At 42.0% G+C, this 16,390-nt stretch overlaps 1 protein-coding gene across 1 annotated transcript; it reads right to left on the minus strand.

Moving 5' to 3' along the window:
- Positions 1 to 2,327: 2,327 nt before the first annotated feature.
- LOC127759865 (LRR receptor-like serine/threonine-protein kinase FEI 1) lies at positions 2,328 to 6,485 on the minus strand. The gene is made up of 4 exons (XM_052284082.1): positions 5,998 to 6,485; positions 5,159 to 5,419; positions 4,176 to 5,060; positions 2,328 to 3,622 (listed from the first exon to the last, which is right to left on the minus strand). The coding sequence occupies exons 1-4, from the start codon at positions 6,455 to 6,457 to the stop codon at positions 3,162 to 3,164; spliced, it is 2,067 nt and encodes a 688-aa protein (XP_052140042.1). The 5' UTR covers positions 6,458 to 6,485; the 3' UTR covers positions 2,328 to 3,161.
- Positions 6,486 to 16,390: the final 9,905 nt, after the last annotated feature.

Raw genomic sequence — 16,390 nt, forward strand, 5'->3', positions numbered from 1 at the left:
GACATCTACAGTCCTCAGTGCACTTTCAATTTGTATCAAAGCTTTTCAAGCTATCCAATTGATCTTTTAGTGTCTCTTGGATCCAACATGAGAGGGGTGGGGGTCGGTGGAGAGGGCTTTGGATCCGACACCGACGGTGGTGGATCTGCACAGTGGTGGAGGCGGCGGCTGGATTCATATGAGTGGATTTGTTTCAAGTTCATGTTTATTTGTGGTTATGTTTCAAGTTCAGGTTTTGGATGTGTTGATGAATCTGTGTTTGTGATGACGTTCATGTTTGTTTTGCTTCTGATTGTGATGAATCTCTCGATGTGGACATGGATATGGACCTTTGCTTGGGAACTACTCCCTCCGTCCCACAGAAAACCAACCCAGTATTGGATGTGATGTTTTCTAGTACAATGAATCTTGACATATTCCTGTCCAGATTCGTTGTACTAGAAAATGTCCCATCCAATACTAGGTTGAGTTTTTTTGGGACGGAGAAAGTAGGTTTCTGGGGAGCAGCCCGGGTTTGAGAATTTCTACATAGGAATACGGACGATGCCAAGCTATGGTGGCCCTAGCTAGGGTTTCTAGATTTGTGTTGTTTTATGTTACTTTAAAAAAAAAAACCTTATAGTCAGGCGTCCTAACTTCATTGAGATCTTTACCAGGTGCCGAACCGTCTCCACCAGGTGCTTTGGTGGGTGTTCGGCTCCATTGAGATCTTCATTAGTTGTTATTGGTTGGTGCTACTCAACGAGGTGAACCGCTCGTCCACAGCACTGCCACGGTGAGCGGCGTGTCAACAGCTCTACCCAAATCGCACCCCGACGTCCCAGCCTAGTGAGGAGGGGGACAGAGGAGGAAAAAATTGATTGATGACACGTGGGTCCCATGTTAACTCAGCACAGTTAACAAGAGTCAAAGCGTCACGTTAGAGAAACTAGCAGCCATACTGTCTTGGGATGAAAGTTGACATAGTTTTTGTAAGGTCAGGGACTAGCCATGTGTGGCATTGCGGTTTAGGGACGAAATTAAACCCAGTGACAAATTGAGGAACCTAAAGTGAACTTACACCCCGAATAATGGGTGGCCTTTCCCTGGCAGAATGGACCCAAAACACTCTTTTCTTCCCTGGCAGGATGGGCCTAACGCAAGGGTAAATTTTTAGTGGTCACAGCCCATGCCAATTCAGTCTTAACTTTCAGGCCTGTATTTTACGTCTAAATTGGCCCAAAACCCTTATTCCCAGGCAAGTTTAAGGAATATTATATGTTTTTCATTACACGAAACACATACACGCTTATACCATGGTCACACACCCATGATGCACCCTTTTAACACACGCTCAAAAGGAGGGATGTTAGTGGCAAATCACTGAATTCCTAATTTCCGAGTGATAGCATGAGCATAATTTTTCATGGTATTATGATTTAGATTCTGTTGGGTTAAGTCGTGTAACCATGACTGTACCGTTGCAGTTGCCACAAGTTCCCTAGTTTAATGAATATTTTGGTCACAAGGAAAGAAATGTTTTTTTATTTTCCATTCAGAGTACCGATAAGAAGAAGAAAAAGGTAAGTGTAGTAAATAGTAAAATAGTTTTGGTATTTATTTATTTTGTTTTTTCTCTTTTTTTCATTACATAATAGACGCATGCATACACACATCACTGCATATACAACACCACACTCGTCTTGCACACCATTTATATTTCACAATTCAAAAGTTGCAGCTTTTAGTTTTGTTTGATTTGTATTATGTTGATTAGCTTAAATGTGTTTTATGCTTCATTTTAGCTTTCTACTGTCTTATGTTGGCAAGTGTCAACATCAAAATAGTTCTAAGTTAGAAGGTGCTTCCTTCACCTTTATGAAAATGAATCAATTAGGCATGGTGACTGAAGAAGAGCGACTGATGGATAAAAAAAATGGTCACTCCACAAATAGATGCCAATCATATTTCATGTTTTTTGTAAATGTTATCGGCTTGTTTATTTTAATCTCTACTATTATAAAATTGAAGATGTTTTTGTCAGTACTTTGGTATGTCATCCGGTTCTTAAGTTCATTCTTTTCGGAAATACAGATCCGTATTTGAGTTGAGTTGAGTTTTAAATTCGCTCTGGCCCAAGCCTCCAGCGACCTGCTTCCGCTTCGTTCTGGCAGAAGCTGGCCTTTATACATGTGCAAATAAATTTGTATCACAACTCAACATTTTTCCTTTAGTAATTTAAAGTGGAGTTGTCCGTCCTCCACTCCCCATCCACTCTCGCATAAAAAAACTGAAAATTCCCAGGATAAAACCAGAAAAATGCAGGACATTACTAGCATTAGGGGGAAAAGGGGGATGAAGAACCAATGGCTAATTAAGATTTATTGTACCATCTTTTACAGTCCACAAATATCCACTGAACGTTTCAAATCATTGACTACCTGAGGTCATATATTTCCTAGGATTTGCCCTTCTAAACTCCCAATACAGGCCAGTTTCCAAACGACCGGTGCTAGTTTTACAGGAAAAGAAGCGCAATCACACACACATATAACAATGTACAGTCTCACTCTCACCTTGGGTTTCACTCTTCTGGAGATGCAGTTCTTCACTGCTAGCACATACACAACTCATAATCTTAGCAGCTAGCACAAAAAAGGCCCAGGACCACCTTGTACTTTTCTGGTGGCCTGAGTGAGATTTCATCAGCCTGTACACATGTGTGGATCACAAGGCTCTAGTGCTGTACCAAGCATGAGCTGATGAGCAAACAAACAAAACAACACAACAATCTACACTACTAGTACTACCTCACATGCACTCCAGGGGCTCTTGGCTCTTCCTCCATGGATGGAACCATCACAGGATCCCATCCAAAGCTGCTACACAGTACTGATGGTACACACCTTGGGAGGAGTCACAAGAGCTGAAGCTACAAATGGCTGCATTCACCTAACATGGAGGAGAAACATCCAACCTAATCGATGCAGTAATACCAATACAACATTAGCATGATACAAGATGTTCAGGATCCTAGGTAGGTCATTAATTCGTTGGCACCTCGATCGGATGTGCTTCTAAGATCAGTGATTAGTGATCCTAGGTAGGTAGGTTACAAATTCTCATGGCACTGTCAGGGCATGTGACTCGTGGGAACAGTTACAGGTGGATGAGGCCCATGATCAGAAGGTGCACAGTTCTTGGATCAACTCTTCCATTGTAGGTCTATGGTCTGGATTTTCACTGGTGCAGGCTGATGCGATCTTCGCCAGCTTAGCTGCTTCAGCTGCCGAATAACATCCTCTTAGGTTACCGTCGATGAGATCCTCGTCGTTGCTGGACTCAAGGGGCAGCTGCATAATCTTGCTTTTACCGGTCAGTATCTGAAATACGATTACCCCAAATGCATAAACATCACTCTTCTCCGAGAACCGGCCAGTGGTAGTGTACTCTGGGGCGAGGTATCCCATGGCAGCGCTCGCTTTGAGGGTCGAGAAAACCAGGTCATCGACAAGGAGCTTGTGCAGGCCAGAACCAGATATTAGAGGCCTGTAGGTGTAGTCCACCAGAACTTTGTCTGCCGATATGTTCTGGTGAACAAGAGGGGGCTTGTTTGCTCTAGTGCTGTGCAAATACTCGATTCCTGAAAAAAGAAAATTGACCATCAGTTTATTGCACAAAAAAACATTATTGACCATCAGTTTATTGCAAGTTGTTAAAATTTCCGTGACGAAAAAATTACAATTACGACAGAATCTGAGATAAAATTGTCAAGTTTCCACAAATTTAGACATGGCACTATCTACAGCAGGCAGAACCCTTTCAGAGCAATAGACAGCTCAGAGAAAATGTAACCAGTGGTGCACATCACAGGTTTCGGCAAAACACGTGAAGAACCAGGTAACCAGCACAGACACAGTACAAGCATCAATAAATTGGACTTTTCTTGCAGGGGCATGCATCACATGTAGTACACACTAGGAAAATGTTGTAAGATGAACCATAATGTTGCACACATACCATGTTGTTTTTAGACAAAGTGACAACTAGCTAGCACCAAGAACCTAGAAGCATCATTTTGTGCATTTCTCTTTTATGGACAGTGTGAATGCAAAAAGAGTTGGTCATTAGCACCATCCACTACAGCAATGATAACTGATAATTAGACAGAGACAGGGGATACAGCTCCACTATACCTTTAGCAATGCCCCTGATGATGGAAATCCTCGTGGACCATTCGAGAACGCGGCCATTGCTGCGAGCAACATCGTCGGCGTCGATGTCCAAGAACTGCGACAAGCTCCCGTTCGGCACGAAGTCGTAGACGAGGAAGCACTCGCCTCTCGCTCTGGAGCAGCAGAAGCCCCTCAGGCCAACAATGTTCTCGTGCTGCAGCTCGGCGAGCAGCTTCAGCCCCTTGAGGAACTCAGCCTCCTCTTGCTTGCAGCAGGTCTTGCCGAGCCGCTTGACGACGACAGATGTCCCATCTCGCAATGTGCCCCTGTACGTGGCCGCGAAGTTGCCGTTCTTCCCCAAAATGTTCAGCTCCGAGAAGTACTGCGTCGCCGACTCCACATCCTCCATGTTGAACCTGAAGCTCTGAGCCACCTCTTGGGAGAACCCGATGCCACCCCTCCCATCGGCCAATGGATCCCAACCATTCGAGTACTCGAGGCTCACAAGCGTGGATGACGCGCTCTTGCGAAACGAGTCCTTACCAGCAGCGTCTGTACTACACCGGCCACCAACAGCCACCGGTGAGCCTGCAACAACCCGTTGCTTGCGCCACCGGTACCACGAGAACGCGAACATGCCAGCCCCGGTCACCGCGAGAAGAATTACGGCCACAACAACGACAGCCGCGAGCGCCTTCGTCGATGGCGGGCAGTGAGTTCCACTGCAATGGCCATGGCCATCGGAGGACCCCGGTGTGATCTGCGGCGATATGCCGGCGCTGAACGGCTGGGGCATGTCGGGGCTGATGAGGTCGGCCGGAGTGCACGGCCGGAGCGCGGGCAGGCCGGTGCCGCACAGATCGGTGTTGTTTGCATACTGGAATCCACCCTGCAGCTTCGCCAGTTCTTGGTGAAGCAACACACAAATCAATCAATCAAACCCCCAATTAGCTAGCCAGAGCTAAAGCTGACACCAATCGCGCTCGAGTTAGTTGATGGATTACCGGAGGGCACGCTGCCGGTGAGGGTGTTGTTCCTGACGTCGAGGGCGAGGAGGCGGGGCAGCAGGGCCAGCCTGACCGGGATGGAGCCGAAGAGGTTGTTGAAGCTCAAGTCCAGGCGCACCAGCTGGGGCAGGTCGCCGAGGCTCGCCGGGATGGCGCCGCTGAGGTGGTTGGACTGCAGCTCCAGCACGGTGAGCCTCTTCAAGAGCCCCAGCTGCGTGGGGACTCCCCCGGTGAGCTGGTTGTAGCAGAGCTGCACCACTGCACACCACCACCACCATCAGCATTGATTCATGTCTCAGTCTCACAAATTATTCAGCTGCAACTACTACTATACTAATTATTCAGTGCTCCATTGAAGTAGCAGCTGTTCTAAGGTATCACAGCTACACAGGACGGTCATGGCGGCGCAAGAACAGTGTCCCGGAAGAGGGACAAACAGACACAGAATGCGGCGAGTGAGTGAAGCAAAGCTCAAGCGCCAAATCCGAACGCAAATGATAGGTATCGGCCAAGAAAACGTTGCAATCGGGAAGAGGCGAGCTGGGGCTGCGTCGATGTATTATTGGCGCGACAAAATCCTGCCAAGAAAATCCCATATTTTGGTAGGTAACCATTTTGGAGTGGACAAACGCCAAGAAGACCAAAATAAACAAAAACAAAGAAGTCTAATCTGTCCAACCGATGCAACAATCCGCCCGATCCTGGACTCCGCACATGGCGAGGCGGCGACGCGAGGAAGAAGCTTCCAAGAAAGAGGTAGCGCAGCCAAAGAACGCACCCATGTTGGCATTGGCCGGCATGGCAGGAAGGAGAAGAAGAGGAGAGGGTAAACTGACCTTGCAGGAAGGGCATGGCGGCGATCTCTGGCGGGATGGGCCCGGAGAAGTTGTTGACGTTGAGGTAGAGGTCGGTGAGGCGGGAGAGGGCGGCGAGCTCGCGGGGGAGCGCGCCGGTGAGGCGGTTGTAGTGGAGGTACAGCCCCGTGAGCGCCGTGAGCCCGGCGACGGCGGGCGGGAGCGTCCCGGCGAGCCCTTTCCCCTGCAGCGAGACGTTGGCGACGGCCCCCGTGGCGCCGTCGCACGCCACGCCCTCGAACCCGCCGCCGCCTTCGCGCCCGCACGGGTCCCTCCCCGGCGCCCACGACGGCAGCAGCCTCCCCGTGGGGTCCAGCCCCGCCGCCAGGTCCAGCAGCGCCCGCACCTCCCCCGCGCCCGCCGCGCCCGCCGCGCCCGCGCCGGCCAGGACGAGGACGACGACGACAATGGCCGCGGCCGCGGCGAGGCGAGATGCCGCCATTGGAGGGAGACAAGAGCGTGCAGGCGTGGGCGGGGTGAGGCGTTCGAGGAGAGAGTGGATGCGTCAGAGTGTAGTAGTAGTGGGGGGAGGAGTAATAACGTGGATGGCACCCGAGAGAGGCGGTCGGGGGGTGGGACCCACTTGTCAGTTGGTGTGGGGTGCGATGATGGTACTAGTGGTGTACTACCTGCGACTGCTAAACCGGCCGATACGGTGCATAAACCGTAGAGATACGCAAGAACGATAATGCACGATGCCAGTCATACTCATACAGTAGGGCACCCTTGATTCAACCCATAGACACTGCTCTCTCTCCGTCCCATCATATAATAATCTAGAAGTGAACAGAATCTAGTCCGTTCTAGACGTCCGTTCTAGGGGAGGAGTTGGAGCAAAACAAAGGGTGGTGTCACTTGCTTAATTTACTCTATTTTAGATCGAGTTTAAGCTGATACAGGTACCTAAGTTTGTATTGAGGGGTGCATACATAGTGAAAATAGATGAGGTATAGCTTAAAAAATTTCTTGACCGGGTTCCTGGGCACCCCCTAACATATACTAGCTCCGCCCCTGATTCGTTCAATTCTCAGTTGTTATGTTATGAGACGTAGGGACTAGTTCAGTACTTCTTTCGTTGCTGGATGAGTTAAATCATACTATATACAGTAAGAGTAGTATTTTAGAATGGAGGTAGTAATTATATAAAAAAAATAAGCGTTCCTTGTAATCTTACAATGTGCTTTTTACATTAGCCTATTAGGGCATTCTCAACCCAATGACTAGGATGGTGTCCATAGCATTAAATAAGTTGCTACTTAGGACAAAAAATAATGTGACAAATGAATGAATGAGGAAAGAGAAGGAAACCATGTCTTGCATGAGACATGCTTTCTACACAATATACAAGACATCATGTGAGATAAGTAGCATTAAATTGAAGTATGGAATAGTGGTGTTTGCATTGGAAGAGTAGTATCAAGTACTAGTTTCTTGATAATGTGGAGTTTATAGAAATCATGTCTAGTGTTATGGGTTGGGACTGCCCTTAGGATGCAATCTTAAAATTAATAGTCGGAAAAAGAATATTTCATATTCACCGATTTAACTATTTACTATTCCTTTGATCTTAGGATATTATAATATGAAATAGAATTAAATAAGACATATTCTGGTATAATAAGAGCAATTTTACGGTTCTTGAGGAGGTACCATGAGGTACAAAAAATTTTAATGTAAAATTTGGTACCTCGTAATAACTAGGTACCAAGAGGTATCAAATTTACAATAGAAAAAGTGGTACCTCATGATATCTCCTTAAATACGGTAAAATAGATCGTATAATAAAATTCGTACCAGGGACTAAGACCTTCCTCGTTTGGCTTTTTCCCTAATAAGCCAAAATGGCTTATTATGGAATAAAAATAAATTTATAGATAAAACTTTTATATATGTGTTCTTGGTGACTTAAAAGATAATACTGGAAAAGAAACTACATTAAAAATATCTTAAAACCAATGTTAAAATTAAGTTAAAAATTTAAATTCTAACTTTTTTTTTTTTGACTGTTTAGGCTATCGGATGGGAGCCTAAGCATGCTCGTCCTGCCTCTCTCGTTTCGCACCTGACGACGCTGTACCACGTACGTACACGTACTCCACTTACCTAGGAATGTCACAATGCTGCGGCGCGTATGTGCGGAGACGACGTACGTACGGCAAGAGGGGTAGCACACACGTACACGTACGCCCCCTCGCGCTAATCACGACTTGGCCTTTGATCTGTTCCCAAATAACTGTAGTAGTATAGTACCAGGATTTATTACGATCGATCGATACAACTGGAAAATACTTCATCCATATAATATAACTTCGAGGCACACCAGCAACATAACGTGACATGATAGTGCACCGGTTGTTAAGGGGGCTCACTACATGCCAAAACGCTTCTCTGCAATTTCCACTGATTATTATTACTTGTGAAAATTGGCTACAGAATAGGGGTGTAAGCGGCTAACCCGCGAAACACTTATAGGCTAAAATAAGCCGCGAACCCGCTTATTTTGACCTATAAGTGAGTTCGCGGCTGACCCACTTACACCCCTACTACAGAACAATAAAAAAATATATAGTTTTTGCTAGCAGACACTTGAATTTATATAAAGACATTAAAAAAATAGTAATTTGCCACATGACATCGTGAACAGTAAAATACAATATTCACTTAGTTGGGAAGAGAAAAACCACGTAAAATAACCATTTTACCCTAATATTCTTCTCCCTATTTTCCTCCTCAACGGGTTGTACCCGCGGAGCTACTCGGCCCTCCGCTTGTGGTGGAGGGTCATCGGGCGGCGCATAGAACTGAAGCAGCAGTGGCGGTAGCAAAGCGCCCCCCCCCCCCTTTTGTCGTTACCCACCGACGGTAGCACTAGTGACGACGCTGGATCTGCTACTCCTCGTCTCCACTTTGTGATGTTCTCAAAGTCCGCCTACATCCGCATCTTCTCACTGCCGTTGCCGGTGGTCCATGGCCTATCGGAGGGCACCGAGTCGACGGTAAACGTCCTATCGGAGAAGGTTGACCTCCAGAAGGTGTTCGACAGCCTCACTATGCCTCACTATGTCCTTCACTGCCTTTCTCGCTGCCAGAGTCTGGGTAGTTGGACAAGGAGTGAGGACCAAATCCTTTCAGCAAGAAGCCCGACTGAGTCATCATCAACTTCGCCCATGGTTGGGGATCACCCATCACCAGTGAACACCACGCATCAACTTCTCCATCTCGTCAGTATCGTCGCCTTCTTCGGCCCACACTCGCACAGGGTCAAACAAGCTACCCCGTGGGAAATAAGTTTGGTTCTAGGGGCAAGTTGTCATTTTATAAAAATTCTCTCGCAAATAACATGAAATCATAAAATAATATGTGCAGTGTCATATAGCGAATTACCATGTTTCTTTTTAGAATCCTCGGTAAATTTTCTTTTTCAGTGTCCCGTAGCGAATATCACATTTTGCAGTGTCATGTGTAAATTTTGCCTAATTTAATAATGGGTGGTTCAAACTACTCCATAGATACTTTTATGTACAAAATTTAGATACCAGGAATGCTAATATATCTTCTCAAGAAAAAAAGAATGCTAGTATATACGGACTGATCAGCGTGTATCAGATACTGTCGACGTTTAATGTCGCGATTCCAGTATTTGCATAGTATGGGGATCATCGGTACTAGGATATGTGCGAGACTGAGGTAAAAGAGATGGGGACGAGGATTTTTATACAGGTTCGGGCCCGGGCCCCTGAGTTGTCAGGTAATAACCCTACATCATGTTGGCCGAAGCCGGTCATTGCTCTTATTCGTCATAATCACACCAGTACAATATTTGGGGTAGCCTATCTAATTGTTATCGACATGGCGGTCTGAAGGTCTGACTCTACCTCCTCGAATCCGTGCCCGGCGAGATCAGAGACAGCGCAATGTCTCTCCTATCGGTATCCGGAGATACCGTAGGGGACTAGCCGTGCCTATCTCTGAAGTCGATATCCGGCGTCTTGTCTTGGCGTATGTTGGCTTGTATGTTGTGGCTTCTGTTGTTTCGTCTATGTTGTCCCCTCTCCTCCTAGAGGGCCTTGTATTTATACTCATAAGTGTCCCTTTGTCCAAATAGAACTAGGAAAACCAATATGGATACAATCCGAGTAGTCCTTGTCGTTTTCATGTAGAACTCTGGTTGTCTTTCCTTATCCGGAACTCGTCCTATATCTGCAGGTTGTTTCCGTATAGAACATGGTATATGGTGGGTCCTGCCAAGATTTAGTCAACTACTATTAGGTATGTGGTATCCATAACCCTGACATATACTATTTATATTTAAACTACGATTGCTCTTTTTTTTAAATAAAAAATAAAATCCTTAAAAGGATATGTTGCATCCTAAACATAATCATTAAGATTTAGTATATTGATCATACCTTAATCATTTAAAAATTATTAATGGTTAATGAACCGATCAAAGATAATAGTTAGTTGAAATCGATGTATATTGTTCGTGTTATTATCTAGCTGAGCAAATTTTAGAAAGAACCAAAGTTTTGTTCTGATGTAACATAATGACTCTGGGTTTAGCATTTATTTTCGTCTTGCGTCAATTACTATATGTACTAGTACTAGTACATCTTTAAAGGATCAGTTTATTGTTTTAAAAATTTAAGGTGCCATAATGCCACATAGATAAAATAGTCACTCGTGATTTGGCCGGTAGTACCTGGCCGTAGAGCGAGCTAGGTCCATGCCCCCGATCAGATGGTCTCCGTACTCCTCTTTCCGTTCTAAAATAACTTTATTTTTTATATATTTCACTTATATCGATATAAAACTAAAAAAATAAAATACCATTTATTTTATCAAATCCTAGTATTATTATTTCTCATTTATTTAGTTTCAACGTATTTATCTCTACTTTCGCAAACTCCATCATATAGTAACAGAATGAGTACTTAAAATGATAATGTTTATTTTGGGATAAATAACAAGGTGAAATATGAAGTTATGTTGGACTGATCAGTGAGTACGTTTTTATCACTTAGGGTAAGTTTCCGTCTGGACCTGATCAGCAGCACAACAATTAAGCCAGGTTGGAAGTGATCTCACATTGAGATAGCTGTTGCTCACCTGGCGTTAAGTTGCTTTGGACAGTAACAAATTAAATTAAGCCTCTCTAGTCTATGTCCGGGAACCAGATGCTCTAAGCCATATGCTTCCACTTTGCTTGCTTCTCCAGCTTTTTCTCTTCTTAATTGCCTGCCTAGCCCCTGGATTGATTGATTAATTACCAAAGTAGAAGACGGGATCACGTGGAATGGCATGGTTACTTAATTAATTAACTATAGCTCTCAGAGGATTGGATTGATCTCATGATCTGCCCTGGTAGTTTCAGTTGACAGTTTGTCAGTTTTGTTAATTTGGCGAGACAGATTACCTACGTGCTACTGCGACGGTGATAGAAGGGATCAATCTCATTTAGAGACAAAATAAAGGTTCGTACTGCATACTTAGGGAAGAGTTCCTTTACGATTGGCGTTTGGTTATCTAGGTAAATTAGTAATACCATTGAGGCTACCTGTTTGGCATCTCTTGTCGGTGAGAAACTAGCTAGCTGAAGTGGAATTATGATTTATAACAGTAGTCCTAGTTGAATAATTACTGTTCTAGTTTCTAACTTCAAGTAAATCACACTCGTTTTTAAGCTGAGTGGCACAGTGTACTTTAACTTAACTATATAATCCAGAATGTCGATTTCACGTTCAGTAGTACTTCTATACTACTGCTCTGCTTAATTCCACTACTATGTTAATATTTATAGGAGCTATCTATTACACATTCAACAAAAAGAACACCCTAAATTTTTTTACATTTTCTAGACACTATTAGATTGCTTTAAGGTTCATACAGAAACCAAAACAGTAATCTCCTCTTCTTCTCTCGCACCAAGTCATCGACACCTATTCAATACATATGACGATATTGCCCTAGCGTGTCCCAACCTAGCCTCACTAGCTTACCGAAAAGGTCGCCGTAGTACATCCAGTGATCCAAAATGTGTAATATTTGGGAATGGATTTTCTGTCAGTAGAAGATTAACAATTCTATATTATTTGCTATTATATTTAACTAGCTGGCCTGACTTTGATTCCACTATGTTAGAAAATTGGTACGAATAGACTATTCTACTTTTAGATGAATTAAAATGCAAAGAAGAATAATTATATATATAATAAAATTGTGCAAACTGCTAAAGATTTCCAGTGGATGGTCTTCAAAATCATCTTTTGATACAGAAACAATCACAATTTAGGGCTACTTTTGAATATGATAGTTTTACATACTCCCTTTCGTCTCAAAATAATACTAGAGTTTGTAATTTCTCTACAATATTTTAGGGCTAAGGGGGTAGTTTTTTTTTATAGGAATTTGATTGTTTTATTTAAAGTCTTGTAAAATTCCTCTATTCAAATGAGGCATCGATAGCCTGATCCCTCAGAACCTTCGTTTTAGAGAGGGAGAGAGAGAGATTTGAGTTGCCAATTGATAACTGCAACTTCCAATGCAAGTTGCTTAAAGCCACGAAAGTAGAGTTCAGTATACTTGCATTTTGTCAACGGAGATTCGATCGGAAAGTTGATGCCACAGACTGCCTAATTTTTGTTTGTCTGAACAGCATTTTTGTGATTTAGGAGAATATTTGCACGTGAGATTGTGTGTAGAGTTTCAAACCTCTGACCTGTTTGTTAGGCACACGTTGGTCTACTGTGCATCTCTGCCCAAGAGTCAAAACAAATTGCCATCTCCGTACTTAATTGGCATAATTGACGCTAATAAAATTCATTTGTGTAGTAGCCCACTCGCTAATCGTGACACAATGAAGTGGAAACGTTGTATTTCGGTCCTAATATAATTAATCTCGAGCTTATTTACTATTTATTGCTGATCTACATGTTTCATATTCAGTTTATAAACTGTAACTAATTAATTTTAAATTTCAGAACTTGATTTTGACATTATTTTAGATGTTTTTTCGCTGTTTCCGTACGTCAACCATCAATAGCTTAATTTTGGGATGGCAAGAAATAGAAGTATAATTTATTTTATCAAGTAATTATTTTTCATTTTGTTTCGTTCGCGTGTATTTACTCTTTAAATAAGCTGCGCTCCATCCAACAATGAAAGGAGGTCACATTTTTTTCAACATTTATATTTTTAGATAATAACTTTTGTTCAAAAAATCCCAGTGTCACTTATTTCCACGTTGAAATTAATTGACAGCGATGCACTCCAACATGTCGAGGAAATTGGCCTCAAACTTACAAAACACCTTCTCTCTCTCTTTTTCTCTCCAATATTGCTCAAGAACATTATTGCAACAATGTTGTCCCCTTGTGAGGTAGAGTAGCTAGCTAGAGCATTGGCATTTTGTGTGCGTGGCTACGTGACGATCGATTTCCCTGCTGAGACGTACGTGGAGGAAAATGCAGCCAGGGAGCCCGTGAAATCCTAGGTTATGTGGGAGTACACCGTAGGATGGGTGACAATTAATACTTGGCTTGATAACTTGATTATATTGACAAAAGATGAATACCACCAGTACTGTACGTAGAGTGACCTATCTACTTTTTTTAAAAAACATATTACAACGTAGACGCGTATAACACATGCATACTCATATTTATAAACACATACACGCACACCTTATCTCTATAAGCATATTCAAAAAACTAGGTATACATATCATGAGATTGATGAAATCACCACGGACGACTAGTTGTCGACGGGTACGTCACCTACAGCTGAAAGAATTATTAGTTATAAATACAAGCATCTGTGATCTAGAATTTGACCCGGGTGAATTTGTAACATCACAAGAAATCTAGAAGGTTGAGCTACGATTACTTCACAGTAACCTATCTAATGTAGTACTAGTAAAGTGGGAAGTGGATTCCAATCAATCACGCTCGATGTGGTGTTTTGTGGACGAGCATGGTACTGGGAGAGCCAGCTGTCAGGTGTACTCCATCCGTCTTTAAAAAAAAAAAAACAAACCCTGGTTTTCCGGCCGTACCTAACGTTTGACTGTCCGTCTTATATGAAATTTTTTTTATAATTAGTATTTTTATTGTTGTTAGATGATAAAATATGATTAATACTTTATACGTGACTTGTCTTTTTAATTTTTTTTTTATAATTTTTTTAAATAAGACGGACGATCAAACGTTGAACACGAAAATCCAGGGTTTGTCTTTTATTTTTAGGACGGAGGGAGTAGTTGCGTATTATTGAGCTTGCATGTTTGGTCATAGCCACAATTCAATTTGTTATCGGTGTGGCTTAAAACATTTTTTTTGAGAAACGGAGAATATTGATTAATGCGACATGTTTCTCGAGATTATAAACATCATGATTTTCGAAGAAAAAACTCTCTATATATGAATTTCTTGAGAAAAACTATTACTAATAGATTTTTCAGCTTCATAATAAGTTAGTTAATTTATTGACTTTTCCCTCGATTAGTGATAACAAAATCATCTAACTATTCAACCATTCCACCGTTTAAAGAAAAGAAAAGCTCAAAATGTGGTAATGTTTAGCCAGGAATTATGTGTAGAACAATAAAGTATGACTTGCCACAATTATAACAGCCAACCAAACGCTAATAAACTATGACACATTCAATATTTGGCGTGACAATGCGTGGCTTGCACCAAAAAATTAAAAAAAAAACATCTTTCACAACGATCATGTACATGCATGATGTGCATAATTTTGATCTATCTAGTGAACTCCTCTGTATTATTGCTAGACCTGCCATATGCAGTACTATCAGGCATCAGCGGAGAAAAAAGACGAGCGAGCGAGCGGACAACAAGAGGAGAAAACGAACAAGCGAAAGTTCCCATCTTTTCGTCCATACAGCATCAACCGCTGTTGAAAATTTGAATTTCAAAACTTAATTATTTAAAGTTTTTTTTATCGAGGTTTATTTTTTTTAGCATTGACTTACTCTCGCTCAGAACGCATATATAAAAAGTTACTCACAAATTGTTACTTATTTTTTTTACTTATTATCCGTATTTGACCAAACCAATCGGCGCGCGGCAGTTCTCGTCATGATGACAATCTCACTGCACGTATCATCAATCACAACTTGTATCTGCTGGAGTTAAATCTACAACCACACTACTCATCTCATTCTTTTGGCGTGTAATTAAATTCTTAATTATCATCTCGATCTGTTGTTGGATGGAGTAGGTTAATTTTTCTAAGTGGCATGCAAACAAACCACTTTAATCCAAGCCCACCGTTTATCGATCATCCCTGTTCTTTTGTTGTAACTACATATTAATTACTTCCTACGAACTTTGCCGGTGTATTATCGGTAACTCAACAACCAGTAATTAACATACAATTATATAGTATATACTTGTGCAGGTAAACAGAGGGAAGAGAACAAGCCGTAGTCGACGAACAAGTATGAACAAAATTTAAGGCCACTTGTGTCGTCTTTATTCATTCTCCATGCCATATGATCCGGGACCGTTCATATATGGTACGGTAGTACCACAAAGCCACCTACCCTCCTCCGGTGTTTAGTGGAGATGGGCCTAAATTATGTCATGACCAATCTTGCATAATTAACCTCACATCTCATGACCCTTTAGTTTACACAGTACAGATGATGTTTCAAAAATGACATTTTTTTTCCAATTTACTTCCTCCGTCTAAATTATAAGAGGTTTATATCTCTTTACACGGTTTTGAATGATATATTTTGACCATTAAATTTATTGCACGTTATGTTTTCCAACGAATATGAAATTAGCATCATATGAAAAGATTTCAAAATATGAATACAATGATATAACATGCATATACTTAGCATAAATATATTTAGTATGATTATTAGTTAAAAAGTTATTCAATTTGATTTTTCTAAAAGTAAGGACGTCCTATAATTTGACGGAGAGAATACTATTGTAAACTTTACATTGCTCATCAAATTCATCTGTTACTGACAGAAACAAAGCGGAAGGATTTCTTGTACATCTGGAACATAAACGCTACTTGAGTACAATTAATTTGTTGAAAAAAGTAAGCAAGAATTGTGTGTCTACGTAATTCTACTTTCAAATAATAATAATAATAATAATAATAATAATAATAATAATAATATAGCCCTGCTTAAAATTTTGTGGCTGCTTTGGAACACAAGATTCCCAAAATACAGGAATAACTTAAAAACACACAATTTCAGTGTCCTGGCCATAAAACATATGGATTGAAAAAAAATATGCATGAAAGCTACAAGAATAGCCGTTTGGATAAAGCAAAGGAAAACCACATGAATCAAAAAAGAGATAGACACAAATACCTTTTTTTAAGAGGT

The sequence above is a fragment of the Oryza glaberrima genome, chromosome 1, assembly GCF_000147395.1.
Source record: "Oryza glaberrima chromosome 1, OglaRS2, whole genome shotgun sequence".
NCBI lineage: Eukaryota > Viridiplantae > Streptophyta > Magnoliopsida > Poales > Poaceae > Oryza > Oryza glaberrima.